The sequence below is a fragment of the Triturus cristatus genome, chromosome 3_2, assembly GCF_964204655.1.
Source record: "Triturus cristatus chromosome 3_2, aTriCri1.1, whole genome shotgun sequence".
Lineage (NCBI taxonomy): Eukaryota > Metazoa > Chordata > Amphibia > Caudata > Salamandridae > Triturus > Triturus cristatus.
The window spans coordinates 700890912-700918141 of NC_140584.1; the positions used below are offsets into that span (position 1 = coordinate 700890912).

At 44.3% G+C, this 27230-nt stretch overlaps 1 protein-coding gene across 1 annotated transcript in view; it reads left to right on the forward strand.

Moving 5' to 3' along the window:
- Nucleotides 1-27230, forward strand: part of DNAH7 (dynein axonemal heavy chain 7) — a 1967826-nt gene that overhangs the window by 1687653 nt on the left and 252943 nt on the right. The window contains exon 61 of the mRNA XM_085648764.1: nucleotides 1764-1916. Within this exon, the coding sequence (XP_085504890.1) occupies nucleotides 1764-1916 (153 nt within the window). The remainder of the gene's footprint in view (nucleotides 1-1763; nucleotides 1917-27230) is intronic.

Below are 27230 nucleotides of genomic sequence, written 5' to 3' on the forward strand. Positions count from 1 at the left end.
CCGGGGTCCGGCGACTGGTAGGGGGCGTCTTCCCTCTCTGCCTCCGCTCCAGGGTGTCGAGGTCTTCGTGACAGGGCGGTTCTCCGGTCCTCAGGGTGAGGTGAGGGAAGAAGGGACAGAAGGGAGACGCGAATCAGTGGTTTGCTCAAAGGTTATATTGTGAGGGGGCCCAGGGAGTGAAGGAGGATCACCGTGCTCAAAACTCCTAACCTATGTGACGAAGGTAGTGAGGAAAGGGTACGGTGAGGGGTACGGCTCTTATTTTCTAGGCACACTACGAAGCCCCGCCCAACCCGAGATACGAGCCCGTACCTGCTGGTGCCATGCTTCTCCCTCGGAAACGTGGCGGGGCGAATCACGGGGTCGTTGGCCTCCTGGCTCGGCTACCGGCACCTCCGCTCCTCGTCTGGTTGTCTCCTCGTTCTTCTCGTCCACGATACTCTCCACTCGGTCCTCTCGGTTCTCCTCTCGTTCTCCTTCTCTCGCTCTCTTCTCCGCTCCGGTGATTACACACCCCTCTCGTCCTCGCCTTCCGGGATATGACGGCTCCGTCTCTGTGACGTTCTCGTCGGGGGCGGGGTCTGCTGCTAGCTCGTCCCAGTTAAAGAAACAGTGTTCGTCAGGCGTCTCGACGCTGCCAAAGGCTGTAGGTTTGATCCGTGAGACCGGGTGCTGTGGGTACAGAGGGGATATGGTGGGGGACACAAAGTCAGTGTGAGAGTGACAGAGGAAGGCACTGTCGGGGTCGGACTCACTGTTACATATGAACAGGACATTCATCTTCATTCAATCTGCCGGTAATTAGCAGGAAATGGTTTATCAATACTTTAACTCCTATATATAGTTATTCAATAATGGTAGACACATGTAAAGGAATATTTTGAAGTCGAATAGGAGTGTCCTTCACATGTTTGTCTGCCTGCAGATTTAAATAAAATACATTGAAATAGCTGTTTACCTATGTATCAAGCTTACATTCATTATATGCCTCGATATTTTTCCAGATGTGAATTTGCTTAGGTGTTTGTGAATTAGTTTCTCATTCTAATGAACCTGCCGTATGATAGGGGACATTTGGTTGTAGAACATTGTCTCACTCGTGGGTTTTTTTAATCAATGTGTTCTGTATCTTGATTTGAAGTAGATTAAAAGTAACAGAGAGCACACTATAAAATTCTAAAATAGATAAATACATAAATAAAGGTCGATCCAAATCTAATTCAATTTTACTCAAACCTATCACTGTTTCAGTTAGGCTGTAACATAGAATGGATACAAATATAGAAATGGGTGTTTGTGCTTGTCCATAAAAATGTATGAATGCTTCCATGAAAGAGTCATATTTCGGGACAAATGTCAATAAATGCAGGCCGGATAATGTAAATGTTACGAAATACCAGTGACATTTATCTAAAGGTTTCGTTGCTTTTAAATGTCAAGTCTACACTTTGAAAGGTACTCAGTGGTTGATGCTGGCAACCCGACCACACACCACAGAATAAGTCAGAAGTAAAATATCTTTTAACTGTATTACATTTTTCATAGTTGCCTTTTTTCGTAGGCCTGCTACTTTAGAAAGTAAGTGCACAGTGAAAATATTTCAACAAAATACCAACACTTTTTTCTGGTTAGTTGTCGAACCCATGCAATTATTTCTCAATTCAAATACTTAAAAAGGAGTGGATATAAATTAACAATGTTGCTAAATATGTTCTCTTCTCTCTCTTGCTTCTTTCCTATCCCCAAAATAAACATTTTTGTAGGGGTTGGTAGTTATGTCTGCTGAACTGGAAGAGGTTGTTAACAGCATTCTTAAAGGCAAAATTCCTGGGATGTGGATGAAAAAATCTTACCCCAGTCTCAAACCACTTGGAAGTTACGTCAATGATTTTCTCACCAGATTAAAATTCTTACAGGTAAGAAGACTTATCCTTTAATTTGTCTGAATTGCAGAAAGTGAATGTTGCAGGTAAAAATGGTTTAGGCCTCTCATCTATTTCAGTTCCCTGTTTATGATGACGTTCCTACATGTTCTTCTGTTGGTCCCATCCACTAAAAGTTCCAATTTCATTGTGTATTTATTGGATGGATATTATCCTTCCACACTCGACGTGCAAGGACTATTTATTTTTCATGCTTCACTCCATCGGTGTACATTGTTTTCTGCCTCTCTTCTCCATCACCACTGCCACACATCTTTTTTTCTCCCAACTTTTTCAAGGACCTGGGAGCTGCATACTGCTACTAGTAGTTGCTGATTTGACCTGCACCATGCCACCCCTCCCTACATCCAATGTACGATCTCCACATTTTCTGTTTGCATTTTTAGGTCCAGCCTAGGCAGCATGCATGCACTGTCTGCAAGACCTGCAGTAATCACTGTACGGAGTGTAATCCCACCTGCTGCGTCACTCATCATTTCCATTTTTAGTCCAGCAGCAATGACCAAATACAGTTTCCTTGCACTGTAGGTGCTGATGTGGTTGTTTGGGGACTACTTATTTATTACCATGGTGCCCCCTTCAGGGGCCGCCATGCGCATAGGTTTTATGTACATGTGCACCATGCTTTGTTTCAGCACAGCACCTGCTTTTAGTTTAGAGAAACAAAAACAAGGACCACGTGCTTCTGAGTTGGGGCTCCGGAGAACCAATGGAAGAGGAAGACTAATTGTTTAATAGCTCAGCATTGGTTTTGGTTGTGGTTTCTGGAACAGGGAAATGCATTCCTGCTCACATTTAACTGTAAACAAAGGCAGTCTACTCCTGCAAGCACATAAACACTCCCACGGCACGCAAGGGAAAGGGTGAGGAGGTTACAGGGTGAGACGCTGCATACTTCCGCTCAAAACATCGCAGCCACGCACCTCTGCATTTTTTCCCCTCACTGCATCCACTTAGAAGTAATCTCTTGATATTTGAATCGCTTTTAAATAAAACAGCAAGGCAAGTTTACTATTGTTGCGTCACTCTGTATGCTGACTAAAAAAGGATAATATCTTGCCAGTCGGAACGCGGCATACAGCTCACATGTGCTCAGCTGCAGACACCGCCGTGTTCGCGAGGGACTTGGAGATGCAAAACATTCCTTCTGAGACCGTGCTCAGAAAAGCATTCTGCCTTGTGCAGGAGCAGGTTTTTCTGGTTTCACAAGAGACTGAGAAGACTCTACAGCTTTTCTAAAGCAAACAGAACAAAACAATTCCTTTCTAGTTTTTTAAAGGCACACATATATATCTTTAACATCTATTCCCTTCATGGGCTGGGGAGGCTGGGTTTGCTTTGGGCTTCTTTCGTATTTCAGTACTGGGAAATTCCACTGGACAAGGAAGTGTGGCAGCTGGTGAGTAGAGTCTGGCAGAGGGTCTTTGACCCTCGGGGCAGCAGCTCCTGTTGCAAACGAACCCCCGGGTCTACAGAGGGGTCACGAGCGCGTCACCTTGTGGCCGGGCTTACTTGATCCATTTTATTACCCTCTCCACTGGACCATGCCAGTGGCACTCCCTCCATCCTGCCCATGGGTAAGGAATGGATTCATGGTCCCTGTGAGTGCCAGGTTCTAATGCCAGACATAAATGGCTATAAGGAGCTTGGTTAAAACTTGCACTAACTTTGTTTATAAAGGGGGAACAAAAATACTGAATTGCTTGGGGGTACTATCGCTGCTACTGTTTATTTTTTATTTAGCTCTAGAAATCGTTTTGAGACTATAGAATTTTTTAACAAACCTGTTTTTATGAAACTTGTTTTACGGGGGAAGCGCTTAGTTTGTAATTTGTTATCAACAGAAAGCACGCATGCACTTTACTTTTTCGGGACGCTAATCATCCCCGGTGGCCATTTTTAACTTGCCACGCGCTGACAGAGGTCAGCGCTCCAGTCGCTGCACGCCGCCCGGTCACTGCCTATATCTAAGGGGCTTGGACTGGTCGTGCGGCGCTATAAGGAGCTTGGTTAAAACTTGCACTAACTTTGTTTATAAAGGGGGAACAAAAATACTGAATTTCTTGGGGGTACTATCGCTGCTACTGATTATTTTTTATTTAGCTCTTGAAATCGTTTTGAGACTACAGAATTTTTAACAAACCTGTTTTTATGAAACTTGTTTTACGGGGGAAGCGATTAGTTTGTAATTTGTTATCAACAGAAAGCACGCTTGCACTTTACTTTTTCGGGCCGCTAATCATCGCCGGCAGCCATTTTTAACTTGCCACGCGCTGACGGAGGTCAGCGCTCCAGTCGCTGCACACCGCCCGGTCACTGCCTAAATTTAAAGACCATGGACTGGTCGCGCAGTGGGCACGCGCAGTGGGCACGCGACGTAGGCGCGACAAAGGCAAGACAGTCTGCGACCGTCCGAGACCAACCGGGACCAGGGGCCATGAGTCATGCCCATATCGCCTCCACCCATACGAATACGATACATTATTCCGCTAAAGAATTGATTGAACTACGAGGTAGGATGGGCACAGACTGTAATATACTCTGCCCCGCGGAGGAAAGCACCATATGTGCATGTTGCAAGTACTGCTTACATGCTCAGAAGTCGAGTATTTCTGGAACTATCAGTACGGATGGTTCTATCACCCATCAAAAGTGTGGATATGCTTTGAGTAAAAATAACATTTATAACTTTTGGAATATTAATTGTCGCTCTCTGTCCAAACATAAGGAAGAGATATTTGATTTCTTGACTAGTGAAAAACCGGATGCTATTTTTCTAACAGAAACCTGGTTAAATGCATGCTCAGGACCAGATGTGGCCTGTGCCTTACCAGATAACTATGCCATAGTGAGAAAAGATAGAACCTCCAGAAAAGGAGGTGGCATAGCAATAGTTTTTGAAAGACGCTACTCCTGCAAATTTGATGATTTTCCTTTAGTTGACTGGGAGGCCGCACTTTTTAAATTGACTCTTACAGCTCAATTTACTATGTCTGGAGTACTTATTTATCGACCACCAGGGCCAGCTGATCCTTGGGGATCTTTACTCCCTGACTTGATTGCCACACTGCTACCTAAAATGGCAATTTTTCAGTAATAGGTGACTAAAAACCTGCATCTGGAAAATGATGAATGTACTGCAAGTAAGACATTGATTTCAGATTTTTCTGCAATGAATATTTTGCTTTGTAATAATGGTCCTACTCATACAGCTGGACATCTTTTAGACCCCTTTTTTTCGAATTTGTCTAATATCATTTGCCCCCCAGCACTTCCCCTTTGTTGGTCTGATCATTTTGCTGTTAAAATTGAATTCACAATCCTAGATTCCCCGACTTTGCCATCGTTGGGTAAATCAGGCCAATCCAGGAATTGGGGGAAATTGGATGTGGAAAAATGTAATTTAACATTGTCTAATAGTGTCCCTCTGTCTGATTCTATATCTTCTGCCTCGGTTGAGCGGTTGTATAATTGGATTACTGAGGCAGCTAATGTCTGTCTTCCTCTGTCTATAAGGAAGCCGAAGAATCACCGTCCTCCGGCTCCCTGGTTCACAGAGCCATTAAAAGTTGAAAAAAGTAAATGTAAAGCCATGGAAAGAAGATGGCATAAGAACTATTCCCTCGAAGCTAAATGCACCTGTAAAAGTGCATTGAAAAAATATCACAACTTATGCAAAATAGCTCGAACAGAACATGTTGCCCTTACTATTTCAAGCGCGCAGAATTGCCCTCGTACTTTGTTTACGATGGTTAAGAAGCTTGCGGGTTCAGATACACAACCTTCATCTCTTGTTTTGGATGGAAAGCAATGTAATACTCTCGCTAACTTTTTTATAAACAAGGTGGAACAAATATATTTGACATTAGAGAGTAGTAATTTAGCTTCTTCAACTTCGACTACGTTGGTTGTTGATCCCACTGCTGGGGCTGTCCCACTGATAAAACTGGAAAAATGGGAACCACTTAATATAAGTTCTTTTTAAAAATTTTAGCTAGTATTAAATCGGGTTCCCTGGCTGATCCCCTTCCGGCTGCTATGCTTTTGCAATTTGAACAGCCATCGTTCAATGTTGTTATGGAACTACTTAATGCCTCTCTTGTGGAGGCAGTAATGCCGCCTATTTGGAAACACGCAATGGTCCTTCCTTTGTTAAAAAAGGCGAATTTGGATCCCTCCCAACCCGCAAATTTTAGGCCTATTTCTCTTCTTCCAGTTTTTTCAAAAATCCTGTAAAAACATGTAAATTCTCAACTGTCTCTGATTGTTGAATCCTCTAACTTTTTACATCCTGCACAATCTGGATTTAGAGCAGGTTTCTCAACTGAGACTACTTTGTTGGGCGTAACTGAAATGTTACGTCAACGCCTAGATGCAGGCAACACAGTGGCACTGATTTTGCTGGACCTAAGTGCTGCATTTGATACGGTTTCTCATACCGTATTAATTAAGTCGTTACAATCTTTAGGCATCTCGGGATCAGCATTAGGGTGGCTGTCCTCTTTTTTATCTAATCGTACTTTTCAAGTTTTTTCCTCCAGGGCCTCCTCTAACGTTTTCTCCTCACCGTATGGGGTACCACAGGGTTCTGTTCTGAGCCCGCTTCTTTTTAATATTTATGTACAACCTTTGGCAGCAATTGCAGAAGAAGCGGGTCTGTCATTGTTTTCTTATGCCGATGATAGGCAGATCATTTTTTCCTTAACGACTGATAGTAGTTCTGGACCATCTACTCTGCAGAAGGGCTTGCGCAAAATTGCAACCTGGATGCAATCTAAATTGTTAAAACTTAACGGGGAAAAATGGAGGTTCTTATCTTTGGAAAAAATGCAAACCTCTGGGGTACCCAACACTGGCCTGTTGAAATGGGACCCTACCTGTACCCTCCTCTCACGTCCGTAATCTTGGTTTTATCATTGACAATACATTGTCAATGAGACAACATGTAGTAAAAACTGCTGCCACATGCTTTACCATTCTTAAATGGTTAAGAAAAATAATTTGGATGCTCCCTGCTGATGCCCAAAGGACTGTAGTCCAGGCATTAGTAATCTCACGCCTGGATTATCGAAACATTCTTTATCTGGGCATCAACAAGGATGTAATGCGCAAGCTTCAAACGGTGCAAAATGCTGCTGCTCGACTGCTTTGCCAAATTCCTAGAATGTCCTCTATCTCTAAGGCTGTGAGAGACTTGCATTGGCTCAGGATGGAAAATCGCACAAAGTTCAAAGCCCTGAGCTTTATGTTTAAAATCAAAAATGGACTGGCACCTAACTAATTGCTAAACCTGGTACATCTTTACCAACCGGCTCGTTTGCTGTGTTCTCATGTCCATGAATTTTTTGAGATTCCTCGGATCAAGCTTGAAAGAGTGGGCGGTCGCTCTTTCTCATATCTGGGCCCACGTCTTTGGAATTCTCTCCCGTTGTCGATGCGCAAGGAATCTTTGTATTCAAATTTTCGTAAAAAGCTAAAGACGTGGCTATTTAATCAATAATTTGCGTAAATTGTTGTGCTGTCCTTTTCTGAGTTCCCTTTTTAGCTTTGCACTGGGAAACCCTTTTTGGGTAGCTGTGCGCATTATAAAATAAACTAACATAACATAACATAACATAAAACCTGCCTGCATACTCTGTCTAACCCAACAATGGAATCACAAACTTGCATGTGCTAGTTGCCCTGCAATTTATTTTGTTTTTGCTATTGGATTGCTTTCATGCCAAGCTGTTTGCAGCGTAATGACATACTTTAGTTTGTGCTCCTCTGCTGTACTGCTGTATGCAAAGACACCTTTTCACATTGAGCTTCCAATGTTGTTCATGAATTGGCGAACACTAGCAATCTTGTGAAGGCTTTTAGAATAAGCGCCTTTGTGCTCTGAGATAACCAAGAAACCTTTGTATCTCGTTTATTTCCCTTTATTTCTAACTTTCGTGCACCACCCATGAAACTCTGGATGTTGTTTGCAGGCTCGTTGGTAGGCCTCTCACTATAATTTAGAGATTATGACTCATTTTAAATATACATAACTGGTACATTTGGCAAACAGCAGTGCAAACATATAAAGTATATGTTTGAAGTAAAATTTCATATCCTCGTCATAACCTTAGAGTGTATTTTCTTGCACTTTCATTGGGTGTCCAACACAAACGTAGTTGCATAACTAAATATGTTTGGAAGTGTCAAGGCAACATTATAAAATAAACAAACATAAATAAGTAAACAAACAAAATATAAGCACTACTTAACATAAAGAAATTTTGTTTCAATATTTTATTGATGTACATGTGCTCTGTGTTTACGCTTTTAGAGCATTACAAATGTGAACACGGCCACAGGGGAACTAGGTTTAGAGCTATGTATGTCTTTTGCTTAACCTTCAGCACCAAAATTATCTGTGGGAAGGTTAGAGTGTAACAAGCTGTGCGAAGTTCCACAGTTAATACTGTAAACCTATTAGTGCCACCTGGGTTTGCATAACCGAAGCGCTTTCCTAGTGAAAGCAGATTAGCTCTGTCACATGTGTTCGTCACCACGCTGGTGCCAGCTACTTTCCTGGAGTTCGCAGGTTTCAGAATCTGTGCATTGGCTCGTTTTCGTATAATCATTTTTCTAAAATAATAGGTAGTCCCTGTCACCTGCTATACATTCCATCCTGCCTTTTAATATCCCTTTTTGTATTTTTATTTATCCACTCACATCCCTTTACTTTAACTTAGCCATAGCTTTACTGTACGGTTGCTATAAAAGCTTATAATATTGTAGAGTGTGCACTTTTTTCTACTGCAAATAAAATAACATAAATATTTTTTTTTTGCCTTTTACAATGTCAATAGCTCCAGCTCAAGCTCCAACAAATGCAAGACCTATTGCATTGCAAATGCTTGTTTAAATAATTTTTTCTAGGGCCCTCCTACTACACAGAATTACAAGGCTACTCACATTTTTCAATTTGCTCCACACCGTGCATTCTCAACCCTCTTCCATCAACCGTCCTCCTCATAGGTCTTTTTTTCCAAATTATTTTAACTGCATTATTTAACTGCATACCGCTACCAGGTTGCTCGCTCTTTCCTATTTGCACTATATCCCATGCATATGTATTATTTTGTAATAAATGCCATTTTAGCATGACAATTAAAAACGAAAGTAAAAAGACGGTAACATGTATGCATGTGCGATGCATGACTGCTCTTTTTTTTTATGCTTTTAAAATCGCTCAAAGATGGTCACCACATAATTGTGAGTAGGTAAGGCAACCATCTTGTAAAGATTGTTCTTAAAGCAAAAGAAAAGTCACTCAATGATGGCCAACATGCATGTCTGTGCTCATATGGTGACCATCTTAGGTGAAAAACAAGCGTTTAGCAAATTCACAGGTGAGATCTATTGGCTTTACCGGTGTTTGTTTATATTGTGCCGGCCTTAAGCTATAGCCAGCAATGTCCTTGATTTTGAAATCTCCTTACCTTGCTATTTTGGCCTATATTTTTTACCAGACTCTGTCCACTTGCAAATATTCAGAGCTTTTTATCACACAGATTTAAAATGTTATGAAAAACATATGGTAAACTTAGCTGAACATAAATACTTGTGTTTCTTCTGTAAATTAGTTTGTTAAAGGCTCAGTCATACATGGCGAGCTCAATATGCTCCAGAGGCTAGTGAGGTATTCATTGTATCAGAACCAGAATCCGTGATTCCTTCTATTTGTAACTTTGATCTGTTAACTTGTGAGGAACTAAATGAGGTGGTAAATACTATGTCTTTTGGTTCTCCTCTTGACCCTCTTGTAATATGGTGATCTGGGTCTTTGTATCTACTGTAATCTTTATTGGAAATTTGCTGTAAACCTATCCTTAAGGTGTATGTACCTTATGCTTCAAAAAAAGCAATGTTTATTCCGTTGTTGAAAACACACCAGTGGATACCTCCTTATGAGCAACTATTGACATATCTCACACTTATTGTTTCCAATTGCAATACTGGAAAAGACTATCAAAAGGCAGCTTCTGGTTTTTATTTTGGATAGCTTTAGAACCGTAGCAGACCAAGGCCTGTTGTAGGCCTAAATGCTGCTAGATTTATCTGCAACATTCAATATAGTTTCTTAAGAGCTGGAGTATGGCTTTAAATTTGGTTAAGTCTTATCTTCATGATAGATGTCAGGCTATCTACATTCCTATTTCATTCAGATTTTAAGACTTTAACAGAGAGAATTCCATGGGGTTCCTTTAAAGGCCCACTCTTCTGTGACTTTTGTAGCTGCTAGCCCAATTCATTCGTACTTTTGGTTTTAAATTTATGAAATATGCGGGTGACAGACTGATTTTAATCTGTCTTGAGAATTCTGTAGTTTTTTTGAAGATATGACTTAATCCAATTCGAAGCCAGAACTTGTACTCTAGCTTTCGATAACCTCACAAGTAGCTGCTCATAGGAAACTGTATTGAATACTGATGATAATTCTAGCTTATACAGCTCAAGAAGGCTTGTGGTGGCTGGCAGATAACTCATCAAAATTAAAACTTATTAAGACTGAGGTTTTGATTGTATCTTGATGTGACTGTCCACAGAATATTCCCCTGGGTTTCTGACCCACATCATTGGGTCTTGTTCCAGCTCTAGTACCTGAGGTCCAAGACACTTGTTTTGAGTTACATTCGGACCGCATGTTAAACAGCCAGGTTAATTAATTGTCTGCCATCTCTTCCATGAGACTCTTTCACAAAAAGCTTGCCCTGGACTTCTGCAACTCTCTATTTGTTAGTACATTAACAATCTACAACATATTTAAAATGCCTCTCCGGGACTTGCCGACAATAGATTTGCCTTTCTTCATCATCTATTTCATTTGACACCCTTTATCGTCTAATCCATTTAACACCTTTCATTGTCTGCCTGTTACTACAAGAGTTACCTTCAAGTTGCTCTGTTTAGTTATTCATGCCTGTCAGTCTTTGGCACTCATTATCTCCAACAAAATGTCAGAGATTTCTAAGTTCCCCTATTCCTGATTGGTGGGGTGAGCCTTTTCTGTGAGAGCTGCAAAACAGTGGAATTCCCTTCCTCTGCTCTTGTGCTCCATTAATCAGCCTTTACCTTTCAGCTAAACCTTGAAGCCCTTGCATTTTTAAATGACATTCTCTGTTCAGTGCAAATGGTCTGTAAATTTAGCTTTGATGGCGACGTTCTTTCTGCCAGTGCATTTTTACGGTCTTTTTAAAGAACTCTTGAAGAATGGCATGGAGGTTTAAAAGCTAGCTATGCAGTCTGGCTGATCACTGAGCAAGGTTCGTGGGGTATTATGCAGTATTATAGAGTCATGCCTGGACGTGTTCTATGGGTTTTTTCTGTAAATGTCCAAGCTTAGTTGCTGGACATGCTCTTTAATGGGCAGAGTTTGATTGGGGGAAAAGGCTAGTTTGTCCTTATAACAGTTTATACATGCTTTGAGGTTGGCCGTTCCATCCTGTTAGAACGTTCTACTAGCAGAATAGGATATTCTGTGGATACAAGAACCAGCTAACCAGGAATGATCAGCAGGTGCTACAGATAAACATGTCAAGGGCATAGCTAATTTGCAGGAAGACAACAAGCAGGCTTCTTTTCCTTATCCTCAATTCTTACTACAACAAAATCCAAGTTTTTCTTGTCAGATTCTTACTTGAAGCCGGTTCCAGGTCAGCTAATGTTGCTTTGCCAGAAATTGATAAATCTCTCCCCAGATCATTGGATGCGTCAGATTGTGCAATATGGTTTTACTCTTCCTTTTCTGACAAAGCTGCATTATATACTCTTAAGTCTTAGCCCTTCTCCAAAAGGGAGCGAGGCAGTTGGTTCTGAAAGCAGGGAAAAGGAAAGGCCTTTAATTAAGATACTCCATCATCCCCAAGAAGTATGGTTGTCTCAAAACAAATTTGGATTGGCATTTCCTTAAGACATTTTTAGGGAATGAAAGTTCAGGATGGTTTCTCGTACCATGTAAATTGAATTTCAGTGTCTAGCCCGGATCGCCGTTGGAAGATTCCAATCAGCGGAATCTCGGGAGATTCAACACTCCATCTGTCTTTATCCATATTACGCCAGTTCATGAGCCGCTGCATCAGCTGCCTGCGGTGAGTTTTTTATCACAGCAATTGGCATAGTTGGCTCTTTCAATTAAAATCACTTTGGATGCTTCTGTCCTTGGAACCCCAGACTCGGTCCTCATTCCTTGACGATCTGGGCTATACATTGACATTCAATTTACATGGTATGAATCTACCCAGAATTGCCTGAACTATTGAAAAAAGTGGTGAAAAAGAAGACATATGCCATAGACAAAACTGCGCTTGTTACAGACTCTTAAGTGCCCCTAGTCTCCAGGAATTCCCAGTCCTGAAAAGATCCCCATATCCTTAGTTGGGTAGAAACGTCGTCGGCAACCATTAAAGATAGTCTTAAAAGGACTAGAAAAGAATCTGGTCCTTAATCTGGAATATTCAATCAGAATCGTCAACACATCCTTTCTTTCCAGTAACCTGTCATTTTTTAAATAAATACAGTCACTTTATGTTTTATCACAAGTTGATTATAGACACTTCACTGGGGTCACAATTGTCACTGTTTTTCAACTACTGCATTGTAAATGCATTTCTACATGTGTGTGTTTTTGATAAAAATCTTTTTGTAATGATGAATATATAGATTACACATTTCGGCTGAATTGAGTAGAAATGTATATACTCTTCGGGCTACCTTTTTCGTAATTTCAAGTTATATTGCAATTAAGTAACTCATTTAGGTGTATGGGTTGTTACATATTCTAGATGCCTTCTCAATTTCCGGTTTATGATTAGATCTTTGTAAAGGATCAATATTTGCCAAAATGAAAAAACATTTTTTTTCCAAATGAGTTCTTTGTGAACAATTGTTGCTAGCTACACATGAAGAAAGAATAGGATAAAGAAGAGCCGAAGAAGCAGGAACTGAAGACTGCTGGTGGACTTTGACTCCAAACCCTGCCTGCCTACCTGCTCCTGTCCCGACAATTGCAACAACGCGACTCGTCCTGCAGCTGTGCATCCTCCAAAAGCCTCAGAGGGCTGCCGGCATTTTGCCAAGCCATCAGCATTTCTATTGAAGTAGAGGAGCCACTTCCCTGCAGCCTGCAGACACTGACCTCAATGTCCGGTTGACCATTCTGCTGTTCACTGTGTCCACCAATGCAGCAGCTCCCTAGGAAAAGGTCACCATGTTCCCAGGACCCCCACAAACCAAGCCCCCATTGGTATCCGCTGGACTTGTCTCCAAATCCCCTTCTGCAGCCTGTTTCTATGTGGTCCCCCTCATTGCCTAGGGTGTAGTGTGCAAGGCTACCAAACCATCCAGAACATTTGCACCCAGACACTCCAGGGCAGGTAAATCCGAACTGCTGGTGGTACTTTGGACCTTGGCCTCCTAGCACCTTATGTCCTGAAGGGAACCCCTGAGAACTGTTTGCAGTAACTGTTTGCAGTAACTGCCTTATTCTCCATAGGTAAGCATTATGGCGTAATGGCAATTTTACTTACATGCTAAAGTTGCTATTACGAAAGTACTTACCCATTTATGAAGTTCTTGGTGTTAAAATAAGTATAAAAATACATGTTATTTTTCTAAATTGGTTTCAAGTTTCTTCTTCAGTGTGTGGCTCATTGATTGACTCTGTATGTGTTAAACAAAGGCATTAACACTACCCTCTGATAAGCCTCAACTGCTCGCCCACACTGCCACAAGAGAGAGCATTTGAGATTATTAATCTTAGCCCTGTAAACCAATAAGGGTCATTTTTGTATCCCGTCCAGATTCCTGAGAAGAACAAGAAATAAGCACCAGAGGCGGGCGTCCTGCTTTGACGAATGTGTGACTACAGGCGTTCGCCCCTTCCGGGATCTGCTTAAAGCTACAACAAACAAGTAGCTAGTGTTTTTACATTTTACCAGTGGGTCCGTAAGTACGTAGACACCACTGCATGCACAGCACACCTTAGCGTGTGTGCTGTAAAAAATATATATACATGGTGTGTTTTTGCCACAGTATCACTCTTTTTTCACATAGTCTGGTCCTGAAGAAAGCCTCCAAACCCATTTCTGAGGTGGCTGAAACATGTTGACCATATGGATAACTAAGATCAATTAATCTTGATGTTGTCCTTATTCTGTTTTCTTTTAACTTTGTCCTGGGCCACCGGGAATAAAAAATCGGTCAGTAAGGATTCCCAGAGACATTTTTAATCTGCACCACTTTTCCAGCACTTCTTCACACAATACCAATCCCACTCCGCTGTAATCCAGGTGTTGAAGCACAACTGGGTGGCACTCGGCTACCCGGTTGGGAACCCTATGATGAAGCATGCCACCAACTAGGTTGGTGGGTGAGGGTTCTTTTTACAAACCTAGTGGGTTTCCGGCACTCGAAAATCATAACTGAGTCATCTTTACTAGTGGGTTCGTCCACTTTGTTTATGAATGTTCTCCTGGGAATTAGGACGCACCCCAAATGTAATCCTCGCTCTCTCCATTTGTTTATACGTTTTTGTATACTACATAAAAAGCCAGCTTCTTTAAAGCAGGATATGCAACCAGCCCTTCAGGAACAAGTCTGGTTGCTTAGCTCATTAGGATGCCTATGTGTAGGTCTCTTGAGAAGACATTTGTTGTAACTGGAGCGCATTACCACCTTGCAGTTCTTCCTTTTGGAAGGTTTTTGGCATGTAGGGTGTTCAGCAGTTGTCTTAATGCTTCTTCATATTTGTGAGTGATTGGGTTGTTGGTTGAGGGGGGTGTGAGCCCTTCTCGCAACAACCACAATCCATGTCAGAGTAAACAACAAAAAGTCGCTAAAATAACCTGTGCTTAAACCTGTGATAGCTTGGCACAAAAGCAGTCAAGCTTAATTTAGAGGCAATGTGTAAATTATTTATGCCACACACAAACAGAAATAAAGTGAAAACACAACACAAGAACAATCCCACACTAATTTGAAACAATAGAGTACATCTTTATAAATTATTTGACACCAAATGAAAAAAATCCAATCAGTAGAACTAGAGATACACAGTTTCAAAGATTTAGGTCAGAATAGCTCCTAAAAGCACAAAGCACCACTCGTGGTTTTCTGCTTGATTTAGACTGGGGGAAAATCACATGTTCAGGCTGACCACGATGAAGGATGGGCTGGATGCAGGAACCAGGTCAGTCCTGCTGAAAAAGTTACCTTATCATAGGCCAGCACAGAGAGTCCAGTTCGTGATGGAGGAGTTCACGAGGAGAGCTCCGCAGATGGTTGCCACTATAGCGTAAAGTGCAGGCCAGGTGTTGCAGACAGTCGTTGCTTCAACACCAAGATCCTGTTGGAGAAAGCAGATGGTCGTTCTGGACTTTTCATTGGCGGTCACCGCAGGCTGTCATATCTGTTTCGCGAAGTGCAGAACCAGCGTGGGCAGCGAGATCTCGGCATGAACTGGCCGTTTGCAGTCACAAAAAGTCCAATACTTTTTTTCCTTTGTGTCCGAGAAGTGCACACTGATGCCAATCTAGACCCAGGACCTAGGGAGGCACCTCTTGGAAATCAGGGACTCACTCTTGCAGAGGCCAGCAGGACTCAGGAAGTTCCAGTTGCAGCAGGTTAGCTGAGCAGTTGCAGGGAGGCCTGAACTTGTTATGGCACTGTAGCTCTGAACAGGAGGTTAATCAGTCACTTCAGCCTGAGATGAAGGATGCACGTCCAGTCTTTCTTCTCAGCAAGGAGGGCGGGCCTTAAGCTGCAAGGCATCCTTCTTTTGTAGCATCCAAAGGACCAGGAGTGTACTGAAGAGTGGGTCCAAGAGTCATACCCGCCTCCTGGTCCCAGGATGTTTAGGTTCACAAAAGGCTAATGTGAAGTTCTGCATGTGTGTGTGTGTGTGTGTGTGTGTGCGTGTGTGTTGAGACACTTCCTTTGAAGTGCTAGTGTGGTAGGTGACAGCTCTGCCCCTCCCATCAGGTCAGAATGGCCCATCCTACCAACACCCAATCTCCCTTTTGTGATACTGTCTGGGAGGAATACATAAAGGCCAACTACACCTAGTCATGTGACCCAGGTTACAGACTGCAGGCTCCAAATGGTTAGGACAAGAAAATGGCAACTTTCTAGAAGCAGCATTTTCAGAATTGTGACTTAAAATCTGACTTCACCATTAATGAGGGTTTTACATTACAATTCCTCAGACACCAAACATGATATTTCTACCTGTTTGCAAACAAAAGTTATCCCTTATTAAATGCACTAAAGTGAACCTATGTTATCCTATGGAAGAGGTAGGCTCTGCAGTAGTGAAAAATAAATGTAAGAGCTTCTCACTACAAAGAAATGCAAAACATAAAAGTACATGTCCAACTTTTTAAAATCAATGCACCTTTCCATATGGGCTGTTTAGGACCTAGCACTTGGGTAACTTAAATGTCTTATAAAGGAGGTTTTAGGCTTGGCAAAAATGTTTATTTTGCCAGATTGAAATGGCAGTTTAGAACTGCAAACAGGCTGCAAAAGCAGACCTGAGACATTCCTACTTAAGTGGGTGGCACAATACATGCTGCAGGCCCACTGGCAGCATTTAGTTTACAGAACCACTTTACTAGGGGCTTATAAGTAGATTAAATGTGACAGTTTACCATGTTTAGAGGAGTGATCACAAGCACTTAAGCACTGGTTAGCTGTGGTAAATTGCAGTCCTAAGGACAGCCAAAACAAATTCAGCAAAACAGAAGAATTAAGGCAAAATATTTGGGGAAAGCCATGCCAAGGGTGTCAGGTCTAACAATCGTCATGGAATTTGTATGCATCCTTAATTAGACAATTGGCTGTTGAAAGCAAGATGCCCTTCTCTACTACCAAGACTAGCTGTGGAATTAGGTGCCAGTTGTGGAAGGTAGTGACATTCTTCATACTTTAGACTTTTCTATTAACAAGACAAATGGCCTGATTTAGATCTTTGGGGAAGGGTTACGACATCAAAACAGTGACAGATATCCTGTCTGCTGAAATATAAATCCCATTACATCGAATGGGATTTATATTTTAGTGGGTGAGATATCCGTCCCCGTTGTGATTGATTAACCCGTCAGCCAAGATCTGAATCAGGGCCAAAGTCATAACTCTGGTACAGTAGCTCAAGTGTGTAGATGAAGTTTTAAACACATGGATATGGTGCTTCCCCTTTCACAGTGTGGACAGAGGATTAAAGATAGTTCAAATGTTTTGATCAGAGTCAAGGCATTTAGCCAAATCTGAGAGAGACTTATAGCTGCAGATTCCTTACTTTTGAATTACCCCCCGATATCAGACTGGATCTGAAAAAAAAATTGTGAGCAGTACCCCTGTGCACCGGTAGGTGGTGTTCGGCTCCCCGTGGTGTCGGCATCATCCGCACCGGAAGAGACGTTCGCGGCACCTTATAGGCACCACCGAGATGCGCTGATATCAGTTGTTTTCTTTCTGCGCTAGTCAGCGCATTCCCAGAAAGAGCTTTTCACTTTTTGACTGAGCTTTTTTCAATGTTTTGTTGAAGTCATTTTGAGGTCTTCTCTCCTGCTGTGGCCAAAATGTCATTGAAGAAGGCTGGCTCCAAGCTCTGCAGAACCTGTCACCAACAGATGCCAGTGACAGACCCGCATCTTGTTTGCCTGTGGTGCCTTGAATGAGACCATGACCCAAAGGCCTGTTCTGACTGCCGCACCATTCATTCAGAAGCCTTGAGGGAGTGATTCCTCAAGCTTCAAGTGGCTGGACGTGTGATGCTGCGGCGATCGAGGTCCCGGGAGCGGTCACAGAGTCCAAGGTCGTCAGCATACTAAGTCGTCGAGCAGCTTGGGTAAGTCCCCCTCCCACAAAAAGAAAAATAAGTCGAAGCGTCCTTTGATTTCACCTTGTCAGTCAGCCGTCGAGACAAGGGTATGTCAGTACTTAAAGCCTGGCTCTGCAGTTGAGCTAGCACCTGGACAAACTCTGCAGCTCCCCGAGTTCCTGAGAGCCGGAGCAACCCCTGTTCAATTAAAAGAATTGTATGAGTCTAGGCACCTCATAATTGGGCAGCCTGTTCCCTATGGCGTGCCTTCAGGAGGCGTCCCTACTGGGTCCATGCCGACGGCTCTACTGCCTGTCAGGCTGCAAGGATCTACAGATGGATCTAGATCGTGCTGGTTATACCACCTTGAGCTTCCCCAGCACTGAGGAAGATGCTCCCAGTGGCTTTGGCACAGTCCCCATCCTCATCCCTGACTCTGACACAGAGCCCGTGGGGCGTCTCCAACGCCGGCGCCTTCTAGAGCCATGCCATCCGAGCCTGAGCCCAATTCTTATAAGCTAGGAGTTGGAATGAATGGGAGGAGTTGCTGGACCCTGAAGAATATCGGCCCTATGTAGAACCAATAGACTTGTGTTAGGATCTGGGTGAAGCCAGTGGACTGGACACTTCTTCAGATACTGGCATCCTTTCTCCCCCTACTGTGGCTACGGTGATGGGAGGCTTCATTCACCATAGTGGTTCAGAGGGTAGATGGGGTCCTGGACCTTAGTTTGCCCTCGGCGGCAGTCAAGACTTATGTCCTGACAGAAGTGCTGCAGCCAGGAGTGTCCCCATCAGAACCTCTTCTCCTTTTCAATTAAGTACTTACTGACATCCTGCTCGGGACTTGGTCAAAGCCCAGGATATGAACTCCTGTGAACAGGATGATTGCCTGCCTCTACCTAACCGCTCCAGGCGACCCAAACGACCTCACCCAACACCCCAATCTGAAGAGCTTGGGGGTCCAAGCCTCCACTACACATTTAGATCCTGGTGCATTAACAACTGCTCTCCGGATCCAGAATCCAAGAGGCTGGACAATTTAGGAGAGAAAATGTTTTCTTCACCCAGCCTAGCATTGAAGTGAACACCGCATGGCTTTTGGGCCGCTATTCCAATGCTCTGTGGGATAAGGTTGTGCATGTGCCCAAGCATTGCTCTCCCAGGCAGTTGTCAAATGGAGAGATGCAGCTAAGTTCACAATTAGATGTGGTCTAGACACCAGCAACTCACTAGGCAGAGTGCTTAGTTGGCAGTGGCCCTGTGACGCCACACCAGATTCAGTACTACTGGCTTTCTTGGGGATGTCCAGACATCACTCATGGGCATGCCCTCCGCAGACAAGTCAGCTTCAGCGCTAGAGCACTTTAAGGACAACAGGGCTTCTACCAGTTCCTTGAGCGTTTCCATGACCCCTCGTCTCCCTCAATCTGCCTTTTGTTCCTATTGTGGCCATGGAATAGGCATTCAGCTGCGTCCTTACCCACCCAGCCACCATGGTGCACAAGGTTTCTAGCCTCTGCATGGCTTCGGATGCAGCTCCTACAGGCCCCGGGAGTTGGGTAGCCAGCTGTCATATTAGTCCACCACCATCCCAGCAGCTACAGCCTCCAAACCTTCTTACTACACCCATTTATCATCATGGGTGCCCAGTGAGTGGCATGATTTGCCATCACCTGCCCCACTAGCAGTCCATAACATCGGGCAGGTGGGTATTGCAGATTGTCTGAAGGGGCTACTCCCTCCCATTAGAGACTTCCCTTTGCTCCATGCCACCCACTTACAACAAACTTATGTAAGACCATCGATCTCTCCAGTGATGGGAAGGGATGGATGGCTCTTTTTACCAAGGGAGCCATAGAGAGAGTGCAGGTGCCAGAACTGGGTTGTGGTTGTTATTCCCGCTACTTTCTGGTGCCAAAAAAGGACAGAGGCCTTTGTCATGTCCTAGACCTTCGCTCTCACAACTTCTCCTCAAGAAGGAGAAGTTCAAAATACTCACTCTAGCTCAGGTACTATCTCCCGGGCACAGGAGAGTGGATGGTAGCGCTGGACTTGCAGGACACATAATTCCATGTTCCTGTACTGTCTTCCCATATTGTTACCTGCGGCTCCCTGTGGTCCACGAGCAGTTTCAGTTTGCTGTGCTCCCCTTTGGCCTCCCCAGTGCATCCTCTGGTGTTTAACCAGGTGATGGCAGTGGTTGCAGCTCGTCTGCAGAGATCAGGTGTGCTAGTTGTTAGAAATGGGGATCTCTAGTTGTCGGTAAAGGGATTACACACCCAGATAGCCCCTGCTCACCCGCTGGTTAGCTTGGCATGAGCAGTCAGGCTTATCTCAGAGGCAATGTGTAAAGTATGTGTACCACACACACAGTAACACAGTGAAAACACTACAAATAGGCACCACACCATTTAAAAACAAGCATTGGCATAGCCAATAGGTCTCGCTTTTGGGACCTTATAAGTATTTAGTTATGCAGCATAATATCCTTACTGCAACAACATTAACTGTTGCATGCCTAAACACTTATAAGATCCCAAAGGCGAGACCTATTGGCTATGCCAATGGTTGTTAACATTAAAATCGGCTTCACTCGTTAAAGGTGCGCGGCATCTGGCTGGGCTTTGCTGAAGAATGACATATTTCGGTACTTCATTAAAGTCAACAAAAGGCTTTAGGTTTCAGAGCTGCGCCGTTGATCAGTCGGTTATTGACCCTACTTCAGTGGCGAAACTGAAGATTATCGTCAACGAGTATGAATGAGTGCTTTTGTAGCGTGCTTAATTTGAGCTGGTGGTGAATTAGTTAAAGAAAAAAAACACTACTACTGCGCATAGTGACCTCAAAGAGGAGTCCTGGTGCTGTCACTCACTTTTGGGGACTGGAACGGATTCATGACATCAGTCTTTAACAAAAGCAAGAGGCAGAAAGGCAGAAAAGGGGAAGATAAGAAGTGACAAAGGTGAGAGCAAGGATGAAAAAGAGCATGTTAGAGTGACAAAGAGAAGGGAACTGCAAGGTGGGGGAAGAAAGACACAATCAAGACTAGATATCCTTGGCACTCAACAACTGCAGCAGTGGGCTCCTAAGAGCACCACTGGACCTCTGCACATTTTAAGCAGTGTGTCTGTGTTTCTAGGTGGCAAGTGCTACAGCATATCACCATTATAAAACGTGCATTGCCCTTTGGATGTACGTGAAGAGTTATGTTCAGTGCGTTTTGCACCACACATCACTTTTGAAAGTGCTGTTTGAGCTCAGGAACAGCCCACCACTTGTACCATCCGTGCTCAGGCATCTGTCTTGGAGGTGTTCTGTCTAATGCGTTCTGCTGAACGTTTGTGTCTGTTACCAATCGTGCAGCACCATTCTTTGCTGTCTGTAGACAAGGTTTTTTTCACTTGTATATAAGCATTTACATAGGTAATCCTAGCTGGGGGTGGTAGTCTGGGCACACAGAATATTGTGCGTTTACACTCAAAACAGCGTAATCATAGAAATCTGCAGGATGAAAAGGGAAGAAACCTTGCAATCTTTTATAGGGAGAGATTCCACCTACGGTTGTACATTAACGCCAAAATAACAATTGGACCAGCAGTGTTGGTGACCCAAGCAGAATCTCTGCAACTTTTCACAAGGCACAATTTCACCTACTGCTTCTATGTCGAACTAGGGAAATTATGAGGACGGGGGTCCAAGACCCCCATGCACACAAAGGCTTCTAGTGGCTGACTATCTGGAGTCCTGGCTCAAACCCCAGCCAGACGGGCATCCTGCACACACAAGACTGAGACGTGAAACGATTGGTAGGCTGGTGCAGTGAGGGCATCAGACCTGTTAATACCAAGGTGAGCTGGGGTTGGAGTGAACGCCTCTGTATTATGCTCAACGTTTACATGACGAAGCCTGGTGTCGCTTTGTATACCATCGACCCAGCCCTGGGGACCGCCCGTGTAATGACAGCTCATCCCTCTGTCTCTTCCATGAGGCTCTTCCTTAATCTACATTTGGATCCAACTTGGAGTGAGAACCGACACTATGAAAACTTTCGGGTGCTGTATCCACAGCACCAGACTCACGAGCACAAGGGTACAAGAAACCATGGACTCCAAACCACAGCCGGTGGAGTTTTCCAGGCACTAGAAAAAGGGTCGGATTTATAACACTGTGCACCAGGCCTGATAAGAGCACAAAGTGTAAGAAAACAAAAAAATAATTACATTGTACATTGTAGTCGGGGGGTCGAATGCTGGGAAGATCAGAGGTCGAGTCCATTTCCCATGTATCAGTAAAATAAAAAAGGCGGGGTTTTACAGCAACTATGAGAGAAGCAGAACTGTGAAAAAGATTGGGAACTATGGTAAAGAGCAATAGAAATCTAGACAAAAATTACACTTGCACCATAACACCTCTCCCATGCACGCTGACATATTGCTAAGGTGGATGGAATCTGGCAGTACTTATGCTTTTCTAAATGAAGCTCTGGTCACTTTACTAAGGGCACAATGGCGGTGACGTGTCACAGATGTGATTATTTTGCAGGCCTAAAAAAAAACAAGAGTGTTACTTACACACAACTGAGTTGGGTTCAAGCAGGGGAACAGGAGGCAAAAAGTTCTGTGAATCTTTAACAAACCCTTAAACCATGCAGCCATTGCAGCAGCATAGCTCATTCTGCATAGCATGTGCAATGCTGCACATCGATGCTGAGTGCGTGCCCATACTCAGATAGCACCATTCATCATGAGCTTTATGCAACCCAAGATGATACTCTTATTCACCTCACAACAGCACCACCCATCATGAGCTTTCTGCAAAGCAAGGTGTGACTCTTGTTCACCTCAGAACAGCACCACCCATCATGAGCTTTCTGAAACGCAAGGTGCACAGGTGTATTGGGCAGAACAAGCCGGCCCTCCCAGCCTTTACTTTTACTGACAAAGGATGTGGTTTCACAACCACCTGGAGCGGTGCCCTGCCGTTTGCAATGGGCTCGGCCCTTCTCTACACCCAAAAGCACTGGTAAGGCCGCCAGTGAAATGCAACTCATGAAAGGCACTCCCAACACATCCGATGCAATAAACACACAAATTAGCTATTAAATCATAGACTAATCAGGACTCACTGAAACCCTGCATCATGCAAATGAGGTCCTGCAGAGTAAAGAGCGACGAAGGACGTGTCCTTTCATGAGACTGACATAATTGCCAACTGTCCTGTTTTTGCAGGGACAGTTCCAGCAAGTTGGAGACTGTTCCTGGTAATATTGTTGCAGAAACAGTTCCTCTTTATTACACACAGGTATGGAAACAAGACCTTTCTATCCACAGCAGCCCTGTGCTGCAAAGTCTACCGGAAAATGTGGTTCAAATTTTGGCAATTCTGGGTTTATCAAAGGTCCCCCCAACACAAACAAATACCCCCAAATCATTATTCGGCTCAAACATTAACCAGGATTCCAGTTTTCTCATAAAAAAGCCTAAAGACACGTTGTAAGAGGTCACAAATTGCAATGAATAAAAGTTTGGCGGGGAGAAATGCAAGTTTTAAAGGTCCTCACTCCATTGGTCTGAAGCTGCGAGTCTGAAAAGTTATTTCTTAAGTCTGTCGAGTTCTTACATGTCCAACGATCTTACAAGACGGGAAACTCAACTAAAATACTGACGCACCCATCAGAAAAAAAACTACTTTTAGTGTTCCCACGGAAGGTTTAATGCAATAATTCAAGCTACAGGGCGCCGCCCGAGTGTTTCAATGAACATTACCTTTTATTATTCTGAATGAACCACTTAAAGGAGGAGGTGGGCTTCAACCAAGTACTTTACATTCCAGTTTGGCGCTCGGCCACTTCACGGTGCCTTGTTTAGCTCCTCAAAGGAGATTTAAGAACTGGACACTAAGTACATGGGGCTAGAGGTCGACATGAATGGAGGTGCAGGTTCCTCGTTTCAGGGGAAGCGTTGCACGGATTCGGCCCCTCCCTCACAGGAGACCAAGCGCAAGGGGGAGGGGTGAACTATGCAAATCAGCTCCGCCAGCGCAGTAGGGTTTGTTAATGTGGTTTATGCAGCGCGACTCGACTCAAACAGCAGGCAATCAGGCTTGCGAGAAAACAGAAAAGCAGCTTTGAGAGGGAGGAGGGGAAAGCACGACTTGAGTAACAAGCATTGGCCGCGCGGCCGTAAAAGTAACGGCCACGCGGCCGTGAAAGCGAAAGTGATTGCGATCAAAGCAAAAGTGATCGCGATCGCGAGGACGGGACGCGCTGTGTGGCAAGCACGCGAGTGGTGCGCGCGCAGCAGTGATTGGCGGCTGCGCGTGTCCACGCTCGCGTGCACGCAAGCTTTAGGCCACAGGCAGCACTTTGAAAATCCCACATACAAAATGTCTCTCTGAACCAGCGCATGCTGGGCTCCGCGAGACCTAAAAATAAAAAATCTTTATCTAAACCAAACAAGACCAAAACAACAAACATTCAACATACACAATTCCAAATATCACTTTTAGAAGGTTTTAGCAATTCTATCCTTAGAATTCTATGGATGCAGTGATTTTGCACAAATTACGTTTAGATGCGTTCTCAAGGAAAACAGCCGCAGAGGAGGGAAGCACCAGAAAACACAGCGATGCATTGGTTCCATAGTCCCCGGAGAGGCTATGCAGCAGTTCTGCTGCATGCAGGAGAAGTGTTGCATCGAATCCAGACTGTAAGGGGAAGAGATGCTTCGAAATCCAAGACGGTTCTGGTCTGCAGGTGATGCATCGGAGAACTTGCCGCAGAGGTGCGATGCGTGGAAATCCGGGCGCGCTGAAGGTCGATACGGTGGCAGCAAACAGGCACTGCGACGATTTCTTCAGCCACGGTCCAACTATGCATTGATTCTTTCAGCCACACAGCAGGACCAGCGTCGGAGTCGGTGCGGTGGTTTTGGACCTTGAAGACACAGTGAGCTGAACTCAGGCTACGGCAGTCTCTTTGGCCGCGGGCAGACGCTGTTTCGATTTCTTCGGCCACACTGCGGCAGTATGTTGGAATTTCTCCCATACATTGGTGCTGCGTCAGAAAAACAGACACTGGAAGGGTAGTTCATCTGTTTTGATGGTTTCAGGCATCAAAACAACCTCCAATGGCCCAGAAAGTTAATTGACTACAAGATCATGGGGACCCAGACCACTGGACTGGCCCAAAAACTGCTGGAGGGCTCTATCAGCCTTAACACTAGCATCTTGGAAACCTATTCCCTGATGCTGGATTTAACCTTTTCAGTCAGCTTGTAAATGTTGTGCTTTACAGGTGGACTATTACCAGTATGCACATCATGGGTACACTAATGGGTGACTCCTGGGGTAAAGGAAAATAGAGAGGCACACTATCCCAGTAACTAACAACAGTCACTCTGCTGTTCTAGGGTCAGTGTTAGGGAGAGGTTCACACCCTCCACAGATCCATCCTTCTCCTTGGCAGACTTGAGGTCAAGAAGAGGCTCACTCTCCTCCTACATTCCATCATCTTCAGCCAAGAGCATAGTCACTTCAAACCTCTCAAAGTGAGGTTTGAGGTGGTTCACATGTAGGACCCTCAAGAGGTCTGCAAGTTCACCAGATAGGTGACATCACTCCACCACCTCAAAAGGCCCAGTCCATTTGTCCTGGAGAGGACACTGCTCTACAGGGGCCATGATCCACACTTTCTGTCCAGGCTGAAACTCAATCCGATTTGTATTCTGGTCATACCAGCGTTTCATACCTTCCAGGTTTTCCTGAGTGAGTTTCCTGAAGCGTGCAGTCTAGTTTCTGAAGGCCAGCATTTAGCTAAATACATCCTGGGTAGGCTTTCTGGGAGCTACCTTCCAGACCTCTTTCACTAGACTCAGTGGTCCCCTCACCGGGTACCCGTACAGCTTCTCAAAGGGCTAAAGCCAGATCCCTTCTGTGGTACCTCCCTGTAAGCAAAAAGAAGGCCTGACAAGAGGACGTCCTACTTATGCCTCAAGAAGTTGGTTAGACTCATAATCATGCCTTTCATGGTCCTGTTGAATCTCTCAATCAACCCAACCGTTACCATCGGGGTGAAAAGGTGTGGTGAACTTGTAGGTTACCCCACAATGGTCCCACAGAGACTTCATATAGGTAGATATGAAGTTGGCACCCCGGTCAGATGTCACCTCTTTGGGGAAACTCATGTGCGAAAAGATCCCCATCAATGCCCGGCCCCCTACGGGCGCCGTTATTGTTCTCAGAGGTATAGCTTCTGGGTACTGGGTTGCATGGTCTACCAAGACAAGGATAACCCTGTTGCCCATGGCTGTCTTGGGATCAAGGGGCCCCACAATGTCGATCCCCACCTGCTCGAAATGGGTGCTCACGGCATGGATAGGCTAGAGCTCAGCCTTAAATCTCCCTCCACTCTTGCCACTTTCCGGCAAGACCTGCAATTTGCATCAGAGTGCTTTCACATTTGGGGCCAAAAGAAGTGGGTGACAAGCCTCTCAAAGGTCTTGTCCTGCCCCAAATGTCCTACCAAAGGTACATCATAATGTTTTAAGAAAACAAGGGTACCCCAATATGCGAACCTGGGGTGATACAATGTAGAAGGATACAATGGTTCTTAATGGCCTACGAAGGTCCAGGGCAGAGCAAGGCCCTTAAGAGGGCAGATTATTTACTATAGGTACAAAGACTCATAGGGGAGAGTGATACTTAATATAGAGAAGGGGACAAGAAAGTCAGAGTATAACACTTATTTATTATACATAGGATGAATTCAAGTGCTCACATATTCAGTGACAACAAGCGTGACGTGAGGGTGAGGGTGAACTTTAAAAGAGAACATTGCATTGGCAACAGTTGTGAACCACTTTTTTGTTAAATTAGTATAAAGGGTTCAGGTTGCGAAGGTCGACGACGTTTCGAACTCAATGATTCGAGTTCATCTTCAGGACAAATGTGAGCATATGAATTTTAGCATATGGAAGGGTTAATCACTGAGGGTGTAGTCGATAAAATTGCGTTCCATCGGTGGTGTCACCACTTCAAAGAGGGCCTCGTGGGAGGTCGAAGGCTTGATAAAGCCCGCTATGTCCAAAACCGTCAGTTAGGAGGGAGCGAGGGTGTTCAGGTGCCGGGATTTGAATTCATTTAAGAACGGCACATAAACCAATCAATGGGAGTCTGAGGACGGGGTGGAGCGGGTCCTGTTCGCGTGCTAATACGCGCGTATTAGCACGCGAACAGGACCCGCTCCACCCCGTCCTCAGACTCCCATTGATTGGTTTATGTGCCGTTCTTAAATGAATTCAAATCCCGGCACCTGAACACCCTCGCTCCCTCCTAACTGACGGTTTTGGACATAGCGGGCTTTATCAAGCCTTCGACCTCCCACGAGGCCCTCTTTGAAGTGGTGACACCACCGATGGAACGCAATTTTATTGACT